Raw genomic sequence first — 22,659 nt, 5'->3', positions numbered from 1 at the left:
GTTAACTTTACAGGCATTTGGGCAGAGATAAGTGCGGGTACTCTGTACTCCAGCTAACCTGAAATGAGTGGAACAACATATCTGAGTAAAGACTTGTGGTATCAGGTCCTTGGATTTCAGAAATATCAGGGCAGAATGTGTCAAGTTTCCAATCTGTAAAGTGCTGTGTACTTTTATGGCTATTGAAGTTATGCTAGCTGTTTCACAAAATAGCAATAAACCATGCAAACTTTACACTTGTGCAAAGATGACCTTGATACCATTATACAAGTAATATTTTATTAGCAACTTTGATTTTGAGTAAGAATTTGAGGAGTATGCATTTATTTAAAACTTCTATATAGTCTATAAAGACCTGCTTAAAATGTTGTGACCATGTTATTTTAGACGGACATGAAGCATGGCAGCAGTTTGTACTCAATGATAAATAAAATAATTTAAATACCAGATTTGCAATTTGAACTAGGTATTGGTGCTTGATTTTTAAAATACTAGTTTCACATTCAAAAAGAAGTACTCTTGTTGAATTCAGTTAGGAATCCTTTAGAAAAACTATGCATAGTGCATTAAGATAATTTATCAAGTAACGATTCAATATTTATACAATTTGCAGTCAAACTGTTTGATTTGGTCTTAAATGACAGATGATGATAAATACATGTGGTGATAAATGGTAGCTTTACACTGAGTTTCAGCTTTCTAAGAAATCAGTTTGAAGCTTAGACTTTTTAAAAAAATATAATTTTCCTAAAGAAATGTGACACACTTGTGACATTAAGATTTTTTTTCTTTTCAAAACTTCACAGGGTATAATGCATTACCACAAATAAAGAATGAAAGGTATTCATTGCTTAAATGGAGTGCTTTAACTTATTATTAAAATAAACTAGAGGCTGATGCAGTGTCTTTCTAATAAATATATAAATTAAATAATTCTTAGTAAATGTCTGTAACCAAGCATTAAAAAAGTGCTTTGAACTAAGGAAATGTGATATATAAATCTTATTTCAAATGAACATTAGATCAATTAAATTTATTTTTTTTTAACAGACAGGTTTGATTAAAAGATCAGTCTCAGCTCTGGAGATGTCTGCTTTCAAAGATGAAATTATGTTAAATATATCAGCTAATTTCAAAACCAGCATGAAAGAGTTGGAGGTTATGAAGCAATGGATGGCTGAGCTAGAGGTTGAGAGAGAGATCGGGAAAAGCTCCCCTACCAAGCATCTATTCAATGAAATCTGTGATGATCCTCAGTCAATGCAGACAGACATACCAGTAGAAAAAATGACTACATTGAGTGGACAAGAGGATAGTGAGAATGACATTGTTCTTGTGGAGCAACCTCAAAAGGCTGGGATTAAATGTACTGTTTCCCCAAGAAGAAAGAAAACAAAGAAATCAAAGAAAATAATAAACCCTAGAAAATTAGAAGCTGTGATTAAGAAATTAAGTCAGCCTCCAAAGATTCTTAAAAGGTTTTCTTTAATTAATGTGTATTGCTTTTTAAAGAATGTATTTTAATTTGTAGCTCTATTATCTAATTAGAGGTTTTATCTTTTAAAATATTAAGTATTGCTCTGAAATTAAGTAATGATAGTTTAGTTATTTAGAAATAATATATTTTTTTAATGCAGAGAAAAAAATAAATACTGTTCAGGTCTCTTTAGGACATTTAATATATACTGCACTTTAAATGGGAAATGGTATTGCTTCATGCAACAACAGAAGAAGTTTTATCTAAGTATGAATTCACGATTGAAATGGTCAATCTTCTGTCTTCTGAAAGACAAGGAGAAAATTCGAAGTTCTTAGGAAACTGAAATGCTGGGCTGGACTAACCTCCTTTCTACCACGAACTTCATAGATTACATCAAACAAGTAGTTTGCTTTTTACCTTTTGTTTTCATGTGTCACTCTAAATATTTTTCTAGTGAATGGTTATTATTTACATACTTCAGATATTGGGTACCTTAGAAAATATTTAAGTATTAAAAAAAAAAAAAGAAGTCTTGGTTTTGCTAATTTTTTGGATATTAATATTTCTTAACTACTTACGCTTGAAGTATGACCTGAAAAAAATGTATATTTTTGTGTGCAATCATATGTTATGTGTCCACGTCATACTTACACTGATGCTCAGGCCTGGTCCTTCAAGCCAGTTTTCCATTCAGCTTCTCCTTTTTTTGTTTTCAGGCACCTTTCAGTAGGTTTATTCTTAAGAAAATCAAAGATACTTAGATGGTGTGATATGTTGGTATAATGAGCTGTGACTAAGAGTCTTTTTCTGAATTCTTGTTTTAGACAGGAGTACTGTATGTTCTTTGCTGTCTGAGGCTTTCATATCAGTTTTGCTAAACCAAGGGGATTTAATCTTCATATTATTTTGCATGTCAGTCATGCATGGGCCTACTACATTTTTTATTTAATTTCACTTTTTTATTTCCTGGTAAGATTTTTATGTATAAAATATCATAAATATTTGGTACGTAGTATTATAAATACATGTATATATAATTTTTTTCCTCTGTATTCCCTTCTGGTATTCACTTCTGTGTTAGCAAGGGTGGTATTGTTTGTGATAAAGATCAAGTGTTTCTGTTAAAGACTTCAGTTTCTTTCACTTAGACATCTCAAAGCAGATGTTGATATTGAGCGTTTGTGAAGGTTCCCATCTTGGAAGTTATGAGTTTTCTCAGATGATCATTTTGCAAATGTCCTTGTACATTCAAGTGCTTTTTTTCACCTCTCAATGTTGCTTTTTTCTGCTTATATTCTCATGGCCTCTTCCTAATATTATTGGGATCTATCATTGATATATTAATTCATCTAGGATTTATCACTATTTAACCAGACTGGTAATTGTCCAGTCTGAAATATTGTCCCTTCTTAGATTTAGCATTGTCCTTGTAAAGATAAGGTAGAACCTTCGGAGGAAATAACCGTGCAACTGTGAATAGGTGCTGGACATTCTGGGGAGAGAAATAATTTCAGAACAATTCTGCTTACCTGTGGCTTCAATAATGAGTTTTGATAAACGTCTGATGTTAAAAAATTGTCATTAACAAGAGAGCTAACAATAGGCTTTAAATAGTTATTGACTGGCAGATTGCAATTTAGTATCATTAATATATCTGGGAATCTTTTGTTAATTTTAGTATGTTTTTCCTCAGGTCTGTGTCTCTGGGAAGGCTTCCTGTTCATGATCAGTTCAGTATCAAGGTGTCTTCAGCAATCAAACAATATCAGAGCCTCAGTGTCCCTTGTTTGTTAGATTTTGAAAAGTTTGCAGAAGTGAGGGGTGGAATTCCAAAAGAAACTTGTGTTCGCGTGTGGGTCAGTGGAATATGGAACCACTGGCTTCATGAAACTTTCCCTTCTCATGGGACTGCAGAATTACTAAAACGAACTGAGTCAGTGGACTCTCAAGAATCAAATCTACAAATAAAACTAATTGACTCAATACAGCCTGTTCTTCTTGAAGGTGCAACAGTTAGTATTGAAGATTTAGAAAAAGAAATAACAAGATTGACTGAGCTAATAGAAAAGGAAGAGAATCCTTCAGCTTTTCATTACTGCAGACGCGGAGCAATACAAAGAAAGTTAGGGAAGTTAAAGTCAGCTATGGATGACTTGGAAAAAGTAAGTTTAAGTCCAAGTTTTACTTCAATCAAGCACCCTTTTTAAATTTTTTTTTTTTTTTTAAACTGAGTATCTGAGTTCTTGAACAGGTGAAGAACTATAAGCAAGAGATTTGATAACTAGCTGAATGCTGCCACCTTTTACCTTTGTATGATAGCATGATCCAAGTTTAGTCCTGCAAGAATGAAAATGTGGGCTCGTAATAAACTGTGTTTATTTACCCTAGTGTTTTCCAAACACCATAATGTTTCTTTGGAGACCCTTGCTCAGGATGCAACGCTGCAAAATAGAGCTGGAGATAGGATAGAAAAAATGACAAAAAATTTTTGTTTCAAGTTTTGCTGCTTGCAAAGCCGGCAAATATATTTTTAATTTCTGCAAAAACATACTGAGCAAATAAATTGAAAAATCGTGAATTTTCTGTTTATAATTAAACTATCATTTGACACTGATATTTTATACACTAATACTATTTTTCTATGTATGTTTACTTTTTCAACACTTTTGAGTTCCCTTTGTAGTGCTACAAACCTGCCATTACTTCTGCCAAGCCCCTGCACAACTAGAAAGAAACAACCAAAACAGAATAAAAACATTGCTGAAAAAACAGAAATGAAAACAATATTTTTAAAGTCTATAATTTAAACGTGGAAGCTGTGAAAGCTTTCAAAGGCATTCTTTAAGCAATAGTATGGTTCTATATGTTTGTGAGACCTGGGCAGAGAAGTCATGTGTTGTACTTTGGGTATGGTATTTCCATCGTCATTTAACATCTATGTTACACACGGCTAATCATAACCAGGTTGGGACCCCAAAGTACTTCATCCTGTACATAACGTTATACAGCAAAAGATGTCCTTCTTTCCTTAACCAACATCTTGGCTCTTAATAGAGCATTTGGTGTTTGGAGAAGCAATGCTCAGCAACTGTTTTGGGTTCATGATCCTTGTACTGGAGTGCTTGATAATGCAAGACTGAACCAGATCTTGTGCATTGATATTGCTCTGTGGGAGTAGAACACTGTCAATCTGCCAGTGTCCGTGAAAACAATCTTAACAACAGGCACCTTTAAATAAGGTAAATAGCATTTCTTTTGCTAAAATGCAGAGCTCAGTCAGTTGGAATATTTGGAAATGCGCAGAGGAATGGAACAATGAAGTACAAACCAGCTTGGCTTCATGTTAGTTTCTGCATTCCTTTCAGCTAACAGTCTCAAGCTACAATAAATTTTAAGGCTAACAGGATGTCCTGCAGGGACATCTGCCCTTCAGATTTTACTTTATTTCCAGACCTCGTCTTTCGCAAAATGCTTATTGCCTTCGGGTGAAATTTCCTTTTATAACACAATTTCTGTTAATGCTTCTCTTAGGGATAATTCTCTCTCTCTATATATTTATTTTTAATGGGACATATGTAGCTATTTTGTGCACCTCCAATCTGTACATATTACCTTCCAAATGCCATAAATTACCTGACCAGAAAATTGACCATATTTGTAGAAACTCAATTATTACCTTGTGTCATTTTTATTCACCCGAAACTTTAGAAACAGACTGTCAAGGATCTGAAAGATAAAAATTCCATACCCTGGCCATATGGTTCATTGACCAATGGGCCAATATCAACTGTCAAAATTGCTTGACATTGCTATTGCATGTTTTAGTGAAAATATTGAGTTTTTTAAGATATACGAACACAGTCCCTATGTAGTTTATGGATCTAAGAAATAGTTTACAGACCAAAATTTGAGAATTACTGTTGTAGAACAGTCCTAGATTTGTATCATTCTCTGTTTCCACGTGGCTGCTAAGTGGGTGTTATATGCATAATGAATATATGTGAAATATCTTGTTTGATTGTTAATATCTGTCAAATGATGCTTAGGGAATGTGAAGTGCTTTCTGTAGGAATCATATAACAGCATGGTTTGAAAAGCTGATTCCTTTTTCACAGGGACAGGTTAATTATTTATTACTTTTAAATAGAAGAACAATGAACGAGATTGTTTCTAAGCATCTCTTCCTTGGGATTCTCCTAGAACTCATTCTGATTTCTAGAAAATGTTCAGATAAGTATTTTAAAGAAATCATCAAACATGGGAATATCCTAACTGATTAATATTTCGTGCTGAATATTCTGATTGCTTGAATTTTGATTCTTCATATGTGTAAGTACATGATGCTTTTCAATTTTTTCAGATTTTTAGGTTAAATAAAAGTTGTCAGTCTGGGAATTTTCTTAAAAAAATAATCATTTCAGTGCAAACATTTTCTCATTTCCTATGTACTATCGTTAGCACATTTGAGAAGTTCCTTCTGCAATATAAATAAGTTATTTGCTTATTTTTTTTATAGGCTATAAGCTTAGAACCACTACTACTTGATGCTTACTGGCATAGACATTTGATTTACCTCTTTCAAGACAGGATTTCTGCTGCTTTAAATGACCTGAATTTTATAACTAAATGGAGCAAAAATAAAGCAGGTAAGTATCTACTAAAATGTAACTTAACAGTTAATTTTTCATGCTTTTTTTTCTCTAGTTGCCTTTGGCCCTAGTTCTGCAAATGTTTTTGTATCTATTTAATATTACGTTGGTTATTTTATCCATATTATGAAAAGATTGAAACATTTCTTCACGGAAAAGATTGTGAAGCAGTGAGTGGAACAGGCTGCCCAGGGAAGTGGTGGAGTAACCATCCCTGGAGGTGTTTGAAAGATGTGTAGATGAGGCTCTTAGAGACATGGTTTAGTGCTAGATTTAGGGTATGATTGGACCTGATGATCTTAAGGGTCTCTTCCAACCAAAATGATTCTATGATTCAAAGGCCTGGGACAGGATTTGGGTTTCTAATGCAAAATCAAGCACGTAATTTTAGTGTGTTTTTAAAAAATACAAAAAAAAGGGGGGAGGAGGGAAACAAAAAAGGAGCACTGGTGGGAATTGTGTCCATTAATTTCACGGGAAAAGCTGATAACAATCCTGTAATGGGGACAGTGTGCATTCACTCAGCCCTGTTCTACCATAAACGTAAAACTGGGAAGGAGCTTGAAAGGGAAAGATACGACCTGTTTGACAGACCAGGAGCTGCAGGTCAGGGCTGGTTGTGATGCTGCACCTCCAGTACTGTGTCCAGTTTTGGAACCTCTGGTATGAGCAAGACAAGCTGGAGAGAGTCCATTGGAAAGTCATTAAGATGTTCAGGGGTCTGGAGCATAAGTTGTTTAAGAAAGGGCTGGGGGAGATGAGTTGCTTGGCCTGGAGAAGGTAAGGCCTTTTCCTCCTTAAGAGGGAAATCTGTCCGGAGCTACAGAATGGATGGTAACAGAGGAGACAGAATCAGACTCTCCTGAGAGATGCACAACAGGGGGCAGGAGTCACAAGTTGCAACAAAGGAAATTTCCATTAGATGTAGACTTGGAAGATGCCTCCCCGGCTCTTCTTCCTCTTTCACTATTTTTTTTGTTGCTGAGCATGATGTGATATGGTATAGAATATCCATTTGGGGTACTTAAGTCAGCTGTCCCAGCTGCGTCCGCTCCCAACGTTTTGCCCACCCCCGGCTTACTTGCTGGGGAGAGGGCAGAGTGGGGGGAAAAAAAATAAAGCCTTGATACTGTGCAAGCATTGTTCAGCAAAAGCTAAAAGATTGTTGTGTAATTAACACTGTTTCAGCCACAAATCTGAAACACACCACCGTATGGCCTGTTATAAAGTAAGTTAATTCTGTCCTGACCAGACCCAATACAGTGGGATAAGTATTGTGTGGGCCCATTTAAACTAAATATCTTGTTTATATTTGTGATCAACAGGTCTACACTAAATGGCTTGATGGGCCATGTTAAGGAAGTTTTCTATTCCCTAACAGGCCATTTGTACCAAGTTCAAGAGAGAGCGAAGATACATAGTACCCAGTAAGAGCTATTGCTTTACAGCTGTGTGGGCTCTATGATTTGAGCACGCAGCTACAGCTCTAAACTTTTGAATTCTGTTGCTTAGATTTGAACGGGACTTCCTGACCTTTTGTGTAATCTACTGGTTTATTCCTACTGCTTGTGTTCATTACTGTGTAACAAGGAGATGACTTATTGTTTTGGGCTGTTAAATAATGCCTTTTATTTTTTGGGTGGTTGTTTCAGATACATACCTGTCAATGGCTGAAATTTACAGGAAACAGGGTAATAATGCCTTGGCAATCATCAGTTATAACTCTGCAATACAGTGCAGCCCTACAGATGATGACATTTATTTTAGACGAGCTGAGTTGTATTTTGAGGAAAATCAATTGTTATTGGCCATGGATGATTATGCCAAAGTAAGTTCACTTTTTGGTATTGTTACAGTAATGCAGTAACTTCGTGTAACTTTAATAAAAGTGAACTCTGTAGTAACTTTATTAAAAGCAAACTGTATTTGGATATGACTGATAAATAGCTTGGAGAACAGCTATCCTTTCAAATGAATTATATTTAAAAAAGATCTCTGCCATGGAAATACGTGATTTCTGTTATTCCTGCCAGCTAATTGAATAAATTACTGAATGTCTACAATTTATCACCTGCTAATAAGCTTGCATTGCTATTTTTTTATTTCACTGTACAGTTAATGGAAATTGCAATAGACATTAAAGAACAAGGGAATAAAAAGGGAATCTGAGAATAAAAGAATATATTATTTTTATGCTTGGTTAAGACTTTTAATCATTAGAAATAATAGCAATTAGGAATAACACCATTTACTGCTTTATTTTATTCATTATAGTGTTTTCAGTATAACCCAAAAAGAATAGATGCGCTTATGAGACATGGAATACATTTCTTTGACTGTTCAGTTTTTATGAAAGCAATTCAGGATTTTACAGCTGTGATCAAGGAAGACCCCACCAATGCTCAGGCAAGGTAGAATATATAGTTTGACAAAAGTATTTGAATTTTAAGAGGATTATTAAAATAATATTAATATGTAAAGGGCTGAATATGCATAAAACAATAATAAAGCAGTTGCATTTCCAAAGAGATGTCTAATAGAAATAGAATAAGACTTCTAGGCCTTGATATCCATTGGGGAATCTTTGTATTGCTTTAATGACTTTGGATTAGTCTCTAGACATTAATATAGCTAAACACAGAAGCGTGTGCTCCAATCCCCCTGGAGTAATGCAAATATAGAGCCAGTTAGACTTAAGCACATGCATATGTCCTTTGCTCAACAGAGCTGGATTTAAATACATGCTCAAAGTGATATTGCTCTGTGGGAGTGGAACATGCGTAGTTCTGTGCCTAATTTCTATTGATTGCCTTGGCAATTCTAGTTTTAACATTATGCTGAATTAATGTTTTCTGTGAGAAATTTAAATTACGAATGAGAAGCATCTTTATTTTTTGAATCGTAATGATGCTTTTGAGGTTTGACTTACAAAGACTCACAAAAATTTATATGATTTCCCTATTAGAAAATGTGACTTCTTTTTAATATAATTCCTGCAAAGTTTTACATTCTTTTTATATTCTATTCTGGATTCATGAAAATAGATGTAAAATAAAAATAAAAGCAGATATTCAATACCAGATTACGGTACCTGAATTTAGGTGTCAGCTCGTTGTATCCATGGGATGTAGGTGTCTAAGCAGCCATTATCAGCAAGGACTCAATACAGTTAGTAGACTCTAAGTTGACTGCATATAGACTTTTCTATAAAGCCTAAAGAGCTGTTCAGCTAAACAGCCAGTAAGTGTATATTTTGGATGAAGATAATTGTTCACATCTCCTTGGATTATGTTGACTAGATCTTCATCAACTGTAATGGAAACTCAGATACTTAACATGTGTTGTAGACATCTACAAATAGGCACCTGTGTCCTGTGCTACTGAAGTAATTTACAGACACACCTTAAAACTCTGACTTTGAAATAAAATCTTGAAGCAACATGAAGCTGCATTTGGTTTCTACTAGTTCAGTGAGACTCACATGTTGATGAGTGGGCTCTGTGAATAATCCTAGTGACTATGATTAGTATCGGTGCCTTGTGTTTGTGTAGCTAAGCACGTGATTTAAATTCTTGAGGAACTGACTTTACTGTGTTAGGTTTTAAAAGGAATAGTATATGTTTTGCATAACTCTGCATAGAAGTGGGATAAGACTTGCTTAATAAGTGAAAGCTATCTTCAGTAATACCAAAATGTAAGTTTTATATATTAGATTTTGCATTAATAAAGTGATTTTACAGCCATTGCTGCCTATTCACACTTTTTCACCTGTGCTTGTGATTTATGCTGTTTAAATATATTGCTAGCTTCCAGAATTTGAGAGAGGAATAGTGTAAAACAGTAGGATCTGATTTTGTAAAATATCTGTTTGAAAGAAATATTGCAGATGTTTTGGATGTTTTCAGAAAGCTTTGGTATTAATGAAGGCAGATTTATATTTTTTCTTTTAAATCTGATTTAACAAAATCTAGTATTTCCCATACAGAAAAAGTTGCATGAGCTGGCTACGGAACTTGGAGAGAGTTCCAGCTCTGTGATGCCCAAGCTGATATGCTATGATCTACTCTGATGTTCTATTACATTGAATTTGATTCATGCAATTGCAGTGATCTGCCTATATGGTATAGATTACAGGACTTGTTTACTTCAGACTTGCTTTATTAAACTCAGAAATAAAATTAAATATTTATTCTGTTTTTCAATATTTTTTTATTGAATAATTACCTCAAGATTGCAGGACAAAAATGATGGAAGAGCTCTTGATATATTAAGTTGACTCAACCTGTTAATGTTATAAATAATAGCCCATGACTTCACATTATTACTTCATTCTGTAGGTATAATTTTCTAAGGGAAATTATATTTAAAGAGAAACTTTCTTCCTTGTTAGGCTGTATCGAGGAAGAGCATATTTTAAGCAGCACCAGTATAGAAATGCAATACAAGACTTAGCAGCAGCGGTTCATCTAGACCCTTCTTGTTGGTTAGCATTCTACTATAGAGGTTGCATATTACGACAGACCGATCCAAAAAAGGCTCTGCAGGACTTCAGTGTTTCTGGTATTGTTTGTTTCTTTTAAGGGTGTATATGTTTATCATTAAAAAGAGAAATGACCGTTCACCAGTAATTACCATACTGCAGTAAAACACAGATATTTCATGTTGCAAATATTGAAACGTATGGTTGTCTTTCAGTGTCTAGTAATAACTCGCTCCTTTTCATTTCTATTATGTTTGCTATTAGACCTTGACAGTTGCTCCTGTTGTTACTCTTCAGTTATTTTACCTTTGCTTCCTAAGCTTCTCTACTTCACTTTTAGCAATTCAAGTGTGTTTAACTGAGAATTATAAATACGTCTTGAAGATATTTCATGCCACATTGAACAGTTTTAATTAAGATCTAACATGTTTTGTTGTGGTTTACCTATGATATTTTATAAAACTCTAAGAAAACTAGAGTAAAAAGTAATGTGCAAATGAATTGCATGGAGTAACTGAAATATATGTGAATATCTGAACGGTTGATTTTTATTCTACCTCTCTCACAGTACTCATCAATGACACTAAGGAAAATATCTATTCTTTTCTTCATCGTGGCATCGTTTACTCAGAACAGTGTGAGTGGTCACTTGCAATCTGTGACTTTGAAAGTGTCCTCGCTTTGGACAGGTGATTGGACTTGAGAGTTTTAATATATTTTGTTTATATTCTGATTGCCTGGGGGCATAAAGGTACTAATAAAGGAAAGTAGAATCAGAACAGTTACTCAGCAAATAGCCTGAATTAAACCACACAAAAGCATAATGTCTTCTTTTAGTATCTTTTGCCTCATTTGCTACAGTCTAAGTATAATAACAAATAATTTTAAATGTATTTAAAAATTAAATTTTATTTTGCTTTATATGGCAACTTGGTAAAGAAATTATTCAGATTTGGCAGAAAAAAGGTGAAAATGAAGTCCTAATTATAGTTGACTACTCATGCCATAATAATTTAATTGGTCTTTTGGGAGGTAATGTGTCTACAATGCAGGTAAAAAGTCAAATTATTTTTTTTTCCCCCAAATAAAATACCACAATGTTTTCTTTAGTAAAAGCCATTTAATTGTGTCACGAAAAAGAAAAAAAGGCGGTTTGTTATCCTTGGTAGTTGATGACTGAAGCTGATGTGATTCCTCTGAATTGCATTTCTTCCAACTACTTAAAAATATTTCAGAAACAGATTATATCTGTAGCAGCCTTGCCATGTTAATGGTCTTGCAGTATGCACCTAGTCTCCCTTACCGGTTTGCTGTATTAATTACCTTACTCTAAAGGTGCTGAGTTCTTGTTCAGCCTTGGGCAACCTCAGCAGTCCTGTCTTGAGCAAAGGCTTCCATTCCAATCTGTTGCAGGCCTAAAGACCCCTCAGATTGTCCTTTGTCTTGGCTCTGCTCTAGGAAGTCTTGAACTTTGCTTAGTAACAGTCTGTAAGAGTGGACTGCACAAAACATTGCAGATTCTGGAAACCCAGGTCTCCCCAGCAGTTGGCCAAGTGAAATGACAGAAAATAAGGGAGCATGCTAGATGGAAAATGTGTAAGCTTTGTCAGTCCTTTAAAACTGCAATGTGTTTTTAGTGTTGAAGAATTCAGTATTTCTTGGTGTGTTCAGTATATATGAAATTACCAGCTAGCTCTATTTCTAATCCAGCTTCTACGACAAAGACACTTGTCATCATTTTTTCACAATTCATATTTTGAGTGCTGGTTTTGGTGTTCAGAGAGACTCTAGTGTGCAGCCAAACATCACAAGCTACTGAAATGGTGTTTTTTAAGGAACTGTCTCCTCTGCTGGCAATTACAATTCTTTTGCTCAGTGCAATCATAAAATAGATATGTGGTAAATGTCATAAGAGGAGATGAAGCCTGTATAAGTTGTGGTTAATACGATGACATACTTCATGCAATAACAAAAGGAAAAAATTCTGTTTTTAGCTCTGTAATCTTTGCTTACCTAAATACTGGTTTGATACTGCTGTTGCATCTTGATCAATACTATGAAGCTATTCAACAGTTTACTAATGTCATTGAAATTGATCCTCTCAATGTTCGAGCCTATGTATGTAGAGCGCAAGCATATCATAAGGTAATACTTTCCTTTTGCTTTGTTTGCCACTTAGTATAGCTTTATTTATATTTATCATTGCTGTGAGTATTTAAATACTTATGCCTTGGTGTTATACAGATGTTAGAACCTGCTTATGGCTATACATTTCAAGTAGTCCTGTCACCATAATGGAATTACATACATTGCAATTGTAAAATATTGTTGGCATGTTGTACAATGACACAAAATATTCCAAGTGTCATTTCATCTTTTCCACACCACTGTACATCTAATCTGTTTTAATAATTAAAAAAAAATCAAAAATATTTTTGAAAATCTGTATTTTTTAAATATTAAACAAACACATTTTGAAATACAGTATTTTCTAAACAGAGGTTTCCCAAGAATACTAATTTTTCACAAATGGGAGTGAAAATATTTTCAATCTTTTAATTTACAGTGAAACAGACTGTTTTCTACTTCTGCATGGGATTTGAGAATTCTTTCTGCTAGCAGTTGCTTTCTGAGACCCTCTCAGGAGTACAAGGAATGGAGTATTTATTGTGACCTAATTTCTGTAAATTTCATCGGCAGAATTGAAACAACTGCTGTGTCTCACAGTTCTTAGTTGCTTTTCAAAATATTTTGAGAAATTGCTTACACTGTCCATTTTCTTCCACAACTAAAGGAAATGGCTTTTAACTTAGAGTCCGTCTGGGTAGGTTGGTTATGTTATTTTTCTGATACTGTCTTTAAGAACTTGTGCCAGATAGTTTGTATTGGAGGCCATCCACGAGTGCTCAAGTTGCCTTTTTTTTCGGGGTGGGGCGAGAGGGGATTTTTAAAAATCTTTTTCAATGTAAAGCAGTAAAAAAAGCTCAGTACATGCATTCCATCAATATTGTTCTTCAATTAGAGTTCCAGTTAGCGGCTCTCCCAGCTGGTTGAATCAGTCCTTGGGATCTTCATTGTAATAATCTTTCTCCTCAGCATATAAACTCCTTCCCCATAGTCCAGACTCTTTGGATTTTGGAAAAGAAACTAGAGTTTGGATCTGCCCTGTGGGAGAGTATGGAAATATGTAGGGTAAACATTTCAGACCTCTGTTAAAAACACGTTGAGCTCATTTGCAGAGGGTGTATGTGCCTTGTGAGTTGTTACCATGTGGGCATTGCATCATGCAGAACCACATTTTTGTAAATGCTAATTGTGTCTCCAGATTGTGTTCGTATTGGCAATTAAATTGATGGTTTTGCTCTATAAATTACAGAATCATGATTTACTAAATGCTGTGAAGGACATAAACCGAGCCATTCATCTTTATCCGGATAAATCACAACTTTACATAATAAGGTAGGAAAGTAATTAGTTGAGAACTTCACAGATATGTCACTTAAAAAATATTTGGAATGCTGTTGGTAGTTACCCTTGTATTTTTTGAAACCTGCTCTGAATGGATTTTAAAAAATGTAGTATTTCCATAGCATTTCCAAACCTGAAGAACTGTATCTGTGTAGTGTCATCTAACTGTTGTAATCTTTACCTTGGAGGGGGAAACTTTGTTTCATATACAGGACACTGCTCTTTGAGGTACATAAAGTCTCTGGGGAAAAAGAAGCAAATAGGTGCCATGACAAAAAAGCAAGTTTGAACTTTTAAAAATTTAATAATTTTAGATGATTTCCCCAAGCGCTTGGGTCTTTCCCTGATTTGCCTGCAGAATCCACATAAAGGAAAGAGTGTGAAGGATTGAGTCCAGGCCAATTTAGGTTTGAAGTATTCTTCTTTCCCATCATCTCATCTTCAGCCCAGGGAGAAGTAGGGGCCATTATCAAGACTAATAAACAAATTACTACTTAAAGCCGTTTCCTACCCTGAAAAGCCGTAAGAACTAAGAAGGAAATGCTGTGATATTATTCCTCAGGTGTATTAGGAGAATTAGTTACTAACTGCCAGTCAATAATACGGTATTTTTCCAGTTTTAAGAGTGGATTTCATAGAATCATAGAATGTCCTGAGTTGGAAGGGACTCACAAGGATCATTGAGTCCAACTCCTGTCCCTGCATGGGGACAACCCCAGAGTTCACACCATGTGTCTGAGGGTGTTGTCCAGTCTCTTCTTGAACAGTCAGGCTTGGGGCCGTGACACCTCCCTGAGGAGCCTGTTCCAGTGCTCCACCGCCCTCTGGGTGAAGAACCTTTTCCTAATGTCCAACCTGAACCTCCCCTGGCACATCTTCCTGCCATTCCCTTGAGTCCTGTCGTTGGTTGCCAGAGAGAAGAGATCAGCACCTGCCCCTCCTCCTCCCCTTGTGAGGAAACTGTAGCCTCGATGAGGTCTCCCCTCAGTCTCCTTTTCTCCAGGCTGAACAAACCAAGTGACTTTAGCTGCTCCTCAGATGGCTTCCCCCCCAAACTTTCTCTCAGCTTGTCTCTCATAATGTGGTTTGGCTAGCATGACCTCTCATACTGATGCTGACATCTGAAGAGGCAGAAGTTGTCCTTGAAAACAGAAAGTGTCTATCAGCTATCAGTCTGTGGTTGATTAGAAACAGTATTATTAAGATTATTGCTGCAGTTCTTGACATTGTAAGGATTGCCATCTGTGGAATCCAAAGAAAATGTATTTTTGTGACTGCAACTACCTGAAGAGAGATAAGCATATAATTTCTTGTTACTGCGATGTGAGAGAGAAAAAATTGGCAGATATTTCATATAAAAGAAAGGAAAAACTTGGGATTTTTTAATTGGAAGGCATTATTTTTCCTTTTTCTCCTTTTCTGCTAATTAAAACCTATTTCAGTAGTATTTGCATTTTGAAAGAAATGCCTGGAAATAGTTTCACTAATTACATCCAACAAATATTTCATTGCAGGGGACAGTATTTAGTGGAGTTGAAGAAAGATGAGCTGGCAAGTTTATGTATTCAACAATTTGCAGAAATGGATGAAGGTAACATCAATTTGCCATCAATTTTTCTAGGTTGTTCTGAACCATGGCAACAGTCTGTAACCAAGGAATTGTTCAAAAAAAAAAGTTCAAGCATGCAAATAGGTTAGTTACCATGAATCAGCTAAAATAAAGGAACTTATTATCTAGAGTATTTTTTTTGCATATCTGAAGCCTTTAAAGTTAATAATGGTGTAAACTATTGCCTGTACTATCACCTGTAATTTCAAAATTTCCTTTATATTTTGATTTCTTGTTTGGTTTTCATTTAATTAATTAATTAATTTTATTTATATCTACATTTCAATATTGGTAATTTCTGCTTTAAAGGAATATTGAATAAGGATTCCATTCTGTACTTATGTGCAGTCTTTCCTAACAAAATATCAAATAAGCTTTAGAACTAAACCTTCCCCATGCTTTTGAACAGTAAAAATGTTGCAGTATAGTAGTTCCTTGTTGTGTGCTGGGCACGAAATGTCAGTCCTGCAGCTCTTAGTGAATCCATATGAATAGCCACACTGTGTGAGATTAATTTCCTGTCTGGTAGTGACCGAGAGTGGATACACAGGGCACAAGAATATAAAACCAAAGCAGGAATATGGTGACACTTCCACAGAGCAATGCCTTCTCACATGTGGGGAGAGGAAGGTAAATATTTGCAGATGTTTAGCAATCAAACTACAGTCATTGATAAATAACTGTTCAACATCAGACTTTTGTAGGAATTCAGTTTACATATGTATTTTTATGGATGTTACAACAAACTTTGATAATCCAAATATTTTAATAGCATTTTAAAGTTTGCATACCATTGAAAGGTATTTTATATTGGAAAACATATAGATTGAAGTAAAAGAGATTACTGTTTTTCTTGTGGTTTCCTTCCAGAATACTTTATGTCTCAGCCTGTTCAGCAAGCACTCATTCAGTCATTTTGTCAAAATCACGATAAGGCCATAGAGTGCTTATATGAAGCTACTGCAATTAAGCCTGAGCCTTCACCGTTGGTTATTTTAGGAAAAATACAAATGAAAGCCAACAAAACTAAGGTTAGAAAACTTTACATTATATACATGCCAATCGAGACAATGTTTTTCTTCCTGTATTCTTTTAATATTTTGTGAAATGTGTTAATATATAAATAAACCTTCAGAGTACCTCATTGTTTAAATTATAGGAAGACCTGAGTAAAATTTTCAACAGCAGCGGCACTAATAGTTCAGCATAAATTAGGCAATTTTAGTTTTAAGACATTTATGATGATCAGCTAAGTGATACAGTTATATAGATTGAGGTCCGTTATATGTCATAATTTTGCTTCTTTTGAAATTAAATAATACAGAAGTATGTCTAGTTTTTTGTGAAACAAAATGGAGTACAAAAGTTTAATTCATGTATGTGAACTGAACATATAATGTATAGTTACAGGTATTAGCTTCGTTAATATTCATATGCCATAGGGTTTAAGCAATGTTATCACTCCTCTGAGTCCAGCAGTTAGCTGGTGTTTGAGGCCTGCAGAATTGTTGAAATTGGCAGTATAGATTAGCTGTTTCTCTTTGTACAGTCCTATTTGTTTATACAGAATGTACGAAATCCCGTTTCCCTAAGCACAATAGATAGATTCATAAGACCTTGGACCTACCTATATATTGCGTTCTCTGTTTGAAATGCACAGTTGTTCTGTTTCCTCTTAGCCTTATGTTTGCAGGTTCTTTTTAAATGAAAAGGTATGCCCTTTGCAAAAACTATACTCCTACTCCCTGGGCTTGTACCATATAAAAGCTCTTGATCCACTCAGTCTGTTTTTGTTAGGTTTGGATGTTTTGTTTGTCTCAAACCATAATGGGACATTGTTAGTTCTGCTGTCTTTGAAAGACAGTGATGGTTAGTACCCTCCAATTCAACCCATTTCAGTTGTCATGGTGAAGAGGATGTGTATGAGTAATTCCCTGCTTTCTCAGTGCTTTACCCAGAGGTGAGGACTTGCACTGCCACCTCTGCTGGAGAGGAACGGCAACAAACTCTCGGTATGGAAAAACGATCAGACTTCCCACAATAGTGCCCTGAGAATCAGCTGTGCCTTTAGAATTATGTGTGAGTTCGAGTAGCTCCATTTCTTTTTCCCCTTAAAATATGAGTATTTTTGAACTGTAGGAATAGAGAAAAAAAAGTGTTTCAATAGCAGTAAATGCAGACCTGTTTCATTTAAAACTTCTACTACCTTGACAACTTAGGAAGGCAGGTGTCGTATTTACAGACAGCCCTATGGGCACTGGTATTCCAAACTGATTTTTCTAAACAAATACTTCTTTATCTTGAAAGACTCAAGTGAAAAACGCTAGTTCTTTTACTCTTCTTGATATTGAAACGTTCAACTTGGGTCCCTTCATAATCCTCAGAGGCTGAGGAATAGCTTATCTTGAACTGTTCTTAATTTTTTGGTTGTTTTCCTTAAACTCTCCTTTAAACCAAAGTATTATTAAATATGCATAAAATATTGCCCAGATCTGTGAGTTGTGGTAAGATTCTGAGATGCTATTCACTTAATTTCCTTCAGGGCCTATACAGGATTGATCCTTTCGATATATTTCTTAATGGTTATTAAAGTTATGTAAATTGTCTATGGAAAAAATAGTTTGTCATTATTTACATAAAGAAACCTGTAGCAAGTACTTCATTATCATCAGACTCCATCAAAACATATACCTTTTCTTCCCAAGGAAATAAATATAAGTAACAAAAAATTGTAATTAACTATGTACCTGAATAACAGTATAAATGAACTCTATGTTATTTCTAGATCATGTACATTAACTACTTGGTCATATATAAGTAAAACTCAGGAATATTTCTGTTTTCCTAGTCACTTATTAGAACCATTCAGAGATCAAGTGTGTCTCTAACTCCAACAACATCAAGTAACACTAGACTAGTCATTTTTACTGTAATGTTCCAAAGACTAAGAAAAAAACACTGAAAAATAATTAAAAATGTCTTAACAAGTCTTGCGGATTTTCAGTTAAGTGCTTTACAACTCTTAAGATTCTCTGTATTGCAGGATGCTGTGAGAAGTTTTAAAAAAGCTGTGAATCTCCTGATGAGTTCAGCAAAAATCCTGCCTAAAACATTTGAAACTGCAGAAATATATTATCTCACAGGCGTGTGTTACATGGAGCAAAAAAGTTTATTAAGGGTTGGTATTAATTATATAGAATATATTAGCCTTTAAATCCACTGCTCGTAAACAACTACTATGATAACTGAGCAAATGATGTCAATATTTTAACCAGCTTCCACTGCCTTTAGGAATTTTCTTTTGAATTCATGATGTATGTTAGACTGGCTTGCAAATTTGTGAGTAATTTTTCCAGTGCTAATGTTATGATTTTTTTAATGTATGTCATTAATCGCCATTCTGATGGAATAAAAAAACAACATGAATTTCTTATCTGTTTGTCAATGTCTTCACAGACCTTACAGACAAAAACCAGTCATGTAGGAGTATCGGTGGTTTAGCGAATTGGTACTAAACTTGGACAAAGGAATTTCTATATTGTATTATGGAGTTGGTTGTAATTTGTTAACTGTTTTCTATATTTTTGCAGCTCAGAACAGCCCTAGCCAGTTCTCTTTGGCACTTACGTATGATATTTAAGAAATAAACTGCATTATCTAAGAAAAATATATTTCCCTTCTTTTAACAAAATCGATATTTTAAACTGTATTAGAGACATTGCTAAAAACTATTGAAAGCCTATCAGTGAGCTTTGTGGCAGGCCTAGTGCGAGTTCGCAGAAATGTTTTCTATGTTGATATTCTGCTAAATATGTTCCAGTTGTTGATTTACTAAAAGGCTCAAGACAGAAAATAGAAACATTTGAAATACCAGAATTTCACAGGGAGGAGGAAAATGGATCTTAAAACACCTTCCCTCCTACCCCTCCCGTCTTCCCAAGCTTAACTTTACTCATGAATTCTCTGTCTGGTTCCCTGGCCATTTGTTGTAAGTGATATTGTTTTGGAAGAAGGCTGTCGAAATTGTCTGAAATATCTAGTGTGGTAATACATGACAATTGCAAAAGGTGACTTTCTGTGTCAATGTACATCTGATATTACAGCTGTAGATCCTGGAAAAGCTCATGACTTTGTAAGCTAGTATACAATGTAGAGGAGAAAACTATCTGGATGGATTTTAAAGGGGTTTCGTACCAGCCATGTTAATCCATTGTCCATTAGAATACACAACTTCATTATTTACAGACAGACCATGTCTGGTCAAACTTTTGCAGTCTCACTGGAGAAACAAGACTATTAAATGATTTAGATTGTGCTTCCTTGCAGTTATGATTGCATTAGATAGGGTGTTAAATATTACAAAATTTTAAGTAACAGTAAATGGATGAAAATTGTAAAAAACAATGCAGGCACATGGTGGGTTCCAACTGCAAAAATAGGTCATACCTAGCTGTACAAAAGAATCAGTTAGTTAGCATACGGTTTCAGGTGAACAAACAGACCATATTTAACCCAGACGATCTGTTATCCTTTTAGGCCCGTGATGCTTTTAGTATGGCTATCAAACTACATTCACGTTACCCTGATGCGTTTTATCAGCGAGGGCTGTGTAGAATGCAGCTCAGAAAAGCTAAGTGCATCCAAGATTTCAGTCGAGCACTTGCCCTTTGTCCATCACATTTCCAGGTAATATTAAGACTCCTGATTGTTTCTGTGAGGCATGTTTGGATGGGTTCAAAGACTGACAAGTTTTGCATTTATGGCGGCATTACCTTGCAATCTGCAAGTAAGCACATGGCAAACGTTAAATAAATGACAAGTTTCGTAAGATGTATATTTTTATAAAACTTGTAATTTCAGTCTTCTCTTTAACCCTTGCTTTATAATGCTAAACAAAGCTTTTTTTTACCATGTCATCATTCTGTCATCTCTACAGGCATACATGGCTCTTGCTACTTACTATGGAAGTCAAGGTAGATACTTTCAGGCAATTCTGAATTGCAGTGAGGCGATCAAAATTATTCCTAACAGTGTGCAAGCTTATTTTTACCGAGGAATTCTAAAGTGTCAAAATAAGGTGGGACTGTCTTTATTGTTGTACTTTTGCATTCTCTCTTAGAACTTAATGTATGTTATGTGACACTTTATAATAATGAAATAATGGTAATAAGTGTTGCTGATGGAAACAAGGGATTCCACTAGGTTATGATACTTTCCATTCCCCATTGAAGATACTGTCCGGTTGTTCTGTGTAAGTGAAAATGATAGAAGTACCAAAACCCCACAAAAGATAATGGTAAGTTAAGGTATAAAATGTAAGCTAATAAAGTTAAGGACTGATTATGTATTGCAATATATGGAAGTGAGGTAAGAAAACACTAAGAATGTTAGTTTGGCCAGTCTTTGCACAAATAGAGCTCCTGAAGAAGTGCTCCCACTGGAGTAAGGACTGCAGTAAATAGTTCAGAGAGGACATAATGAAATGGTTGGATGCCTTCCAGTACTGATAAAGAACCAAAATATAAACTCATTAAATGAAATTTTACAATAGGCTGTTATTTCAGGAAGAATATGTAGTGCCATGAACACTGAATTACAATTTTTACGTAGTGGTTTTTCATGTGCAGACATTTAAAGCTGCAATTGAAGATCTTTCAGAAGTTATTGACCTCAACGCAACCTGCGTTTTGGCGTATTATAACAGAGCTGTCTGTTATCATCAAATAAAGGACTTCAGAAAGGTATGGTATTGATTTTTTTTCAACATCACATGAGCACTCAATTGTTCATATTAGCTAGTAACCTGTTATTGACAATTGGTCAAAATTTCTCACTTCTTGCAATGTCTTCCTAAATGGTCGTGCTCTTCAGGAAACTGTTTTAAAAATGGCTTTTTGGTCTCTATTATCATATTACTTGCATTGGATATTCCTTTGAAAATATAAGAACTATATCCAGAAGAAGACTACATTGAAACAGGGATTTGGACTATATCCAGCCCTCATTCACAGCCCTGTTTTTCTGGTTGTGTTTATACGTCTGTCAACTTGCCTGTGACCTGCCTCTAAGTGTTTCAGCTTTCTACCTTTGTTATAAAGCAAAGGCACAACAAGGTGCACAAAGGCACCATGCAGCTTCAGACTGGGAACACAATCGTGTTGATCTGTCTTTCTGATAAGGCCTGTTTTCTGAGATAGCGCTAGGTCTTATGTATTTGAGTGCAGATTTCCCGAGTCAAATCGACCTTGGGCAGAGGCCAATCGTGCTTACAGATTAATTGTCCAAGACTGATGCGATGGGTAAAGAAAAATAGGTAATTACAGTAACTGAAGATAAAGGTTTAAGATGTGAAAAGGTAGTTTCTTCATAAATAAGGTATTATAGAAGCTGTTCTTTGCTATCACTCTCCAGAAAAGCCACTTAAAGTACAATGGAAGTTGCAGAAAAAATGTAGTACGTAATTGTCAGAGGAAATTTCTTAGATCTCGCAAGAACTGGATCGTTTTCTTTAAAACTGTTTGTAATATCTGGCTTAGTTTAGAAGTGACAAAGAATAGAACTTTTTTTAAGTGGCTAGTATATGGAATACTGCAATCAAGGAGATTTTTGTCATATTAGCTTTAAACTGTCTAGTTATTCTAAAGTATACTGTATAAGTTCATTCTTCAGGTGAAAAAAGAGTTGGATTAGAACTTCTTCAGATCAAGCATTGTTGAACTACTGTTCATTTTTGAGAAATTTGAGAATTGAGGCTTCTTCACTTTACCTAGTCATGTCACTATTTGCTCTTTTACAAAATTTACACCCACATTTAGTTAATACAACTGGTGCTTAGGTTTTTCAATAACAATAAATTATATTTGGAGATTCTTAATCTTAGAAGTACCTTACTTTGACGTTAATTAATGACTAATTAGTCTAGAATACTTTTTTAAAATAAGAATTTGGACTTAAAATTTAGCAGAAGTAATGA

General features: G+C 34.9%; 1 protein-coding gene across 1 annotated transcript in view; it reads left to right on the top strand.

Moving 5' to 3' along the window:
* TTC6 (tetratricopeptide repeat domain 6) overlaps positions 1-22,659 on the top strand; it is a 62,482-nt gene that overhangs the window by 27,271 nt on the left and 12,552 nt on the right. Inside the window, exons 8-22 of the mRNA XM_065636866.1 lie at positions 1,051-1,478; positions 3,174-3,642; positions 5,997-6,126; positions 7,782-7,957; positions 8,404-8,540; positions 10,520-10,689; positions 11,178-11,298; positions 12,604-12,754; positions 13,986-14,068; positions 15,592-15,668; positions 16,557-16,717; positions 18,730-18,864; positions 20,223-20,372; positions 20,623-20,763; positions 21,314-21,427. Of these exons, the coding sequence (XP_065492938.1) occupies positions 1,051-1,478; positions 3,174-3,642; positions 5,997-6,126; positions 7,782-7,957; positions 8,404-8,540; positions 10,520-10,689; positions 11,178-11,298; positions 12,604-12,754; positions 13,986-14,068; positions 15,592-15,668; positions 16,557-16,717; positions 18,730-18,864; positions 20,223-20,372; positions 20,623-20,763; positions 21,314-21,427 (2,643 nt within the window). The remainder of the gene's footprint in view (positions 1-1,050; positions 1,479-3,173; positions 3,643-5,996; positions 6,127-7,781; positions 7,958-8,403; positions 8,541-10,519; positions 10,690-11,177; positions 11,299-12,603; positions 12,755-13,985; positions 14,069-15,591; positions 15,669-16,556; positions 16,718-18,729; positions 18,865-20,222; positions 20,373-20,622; positions 20,764-21,313; positions 21,428-22,659) is intronic.

Source organism: Caloenas nicobarica, chromosome 5 (genome assembly GCF_036013445.1).
Source record: "Caloenas nicobarica isolate bCalNic1 chromosome 5, bCalNic1.hap1, whole genome shotgun sequence".
NCBI classification, from domain to species: domain Eukaryota; kingdom Metazoa; phylum Chordata; class Aves; order Columbiformes; family Columbidae; genus Caloenas; species Caloenas nicobarica.
Note: the sequence above shows the minus strand (reverse complement) of the source record. Positions and strands in the feature narration are given on the sequence as shown.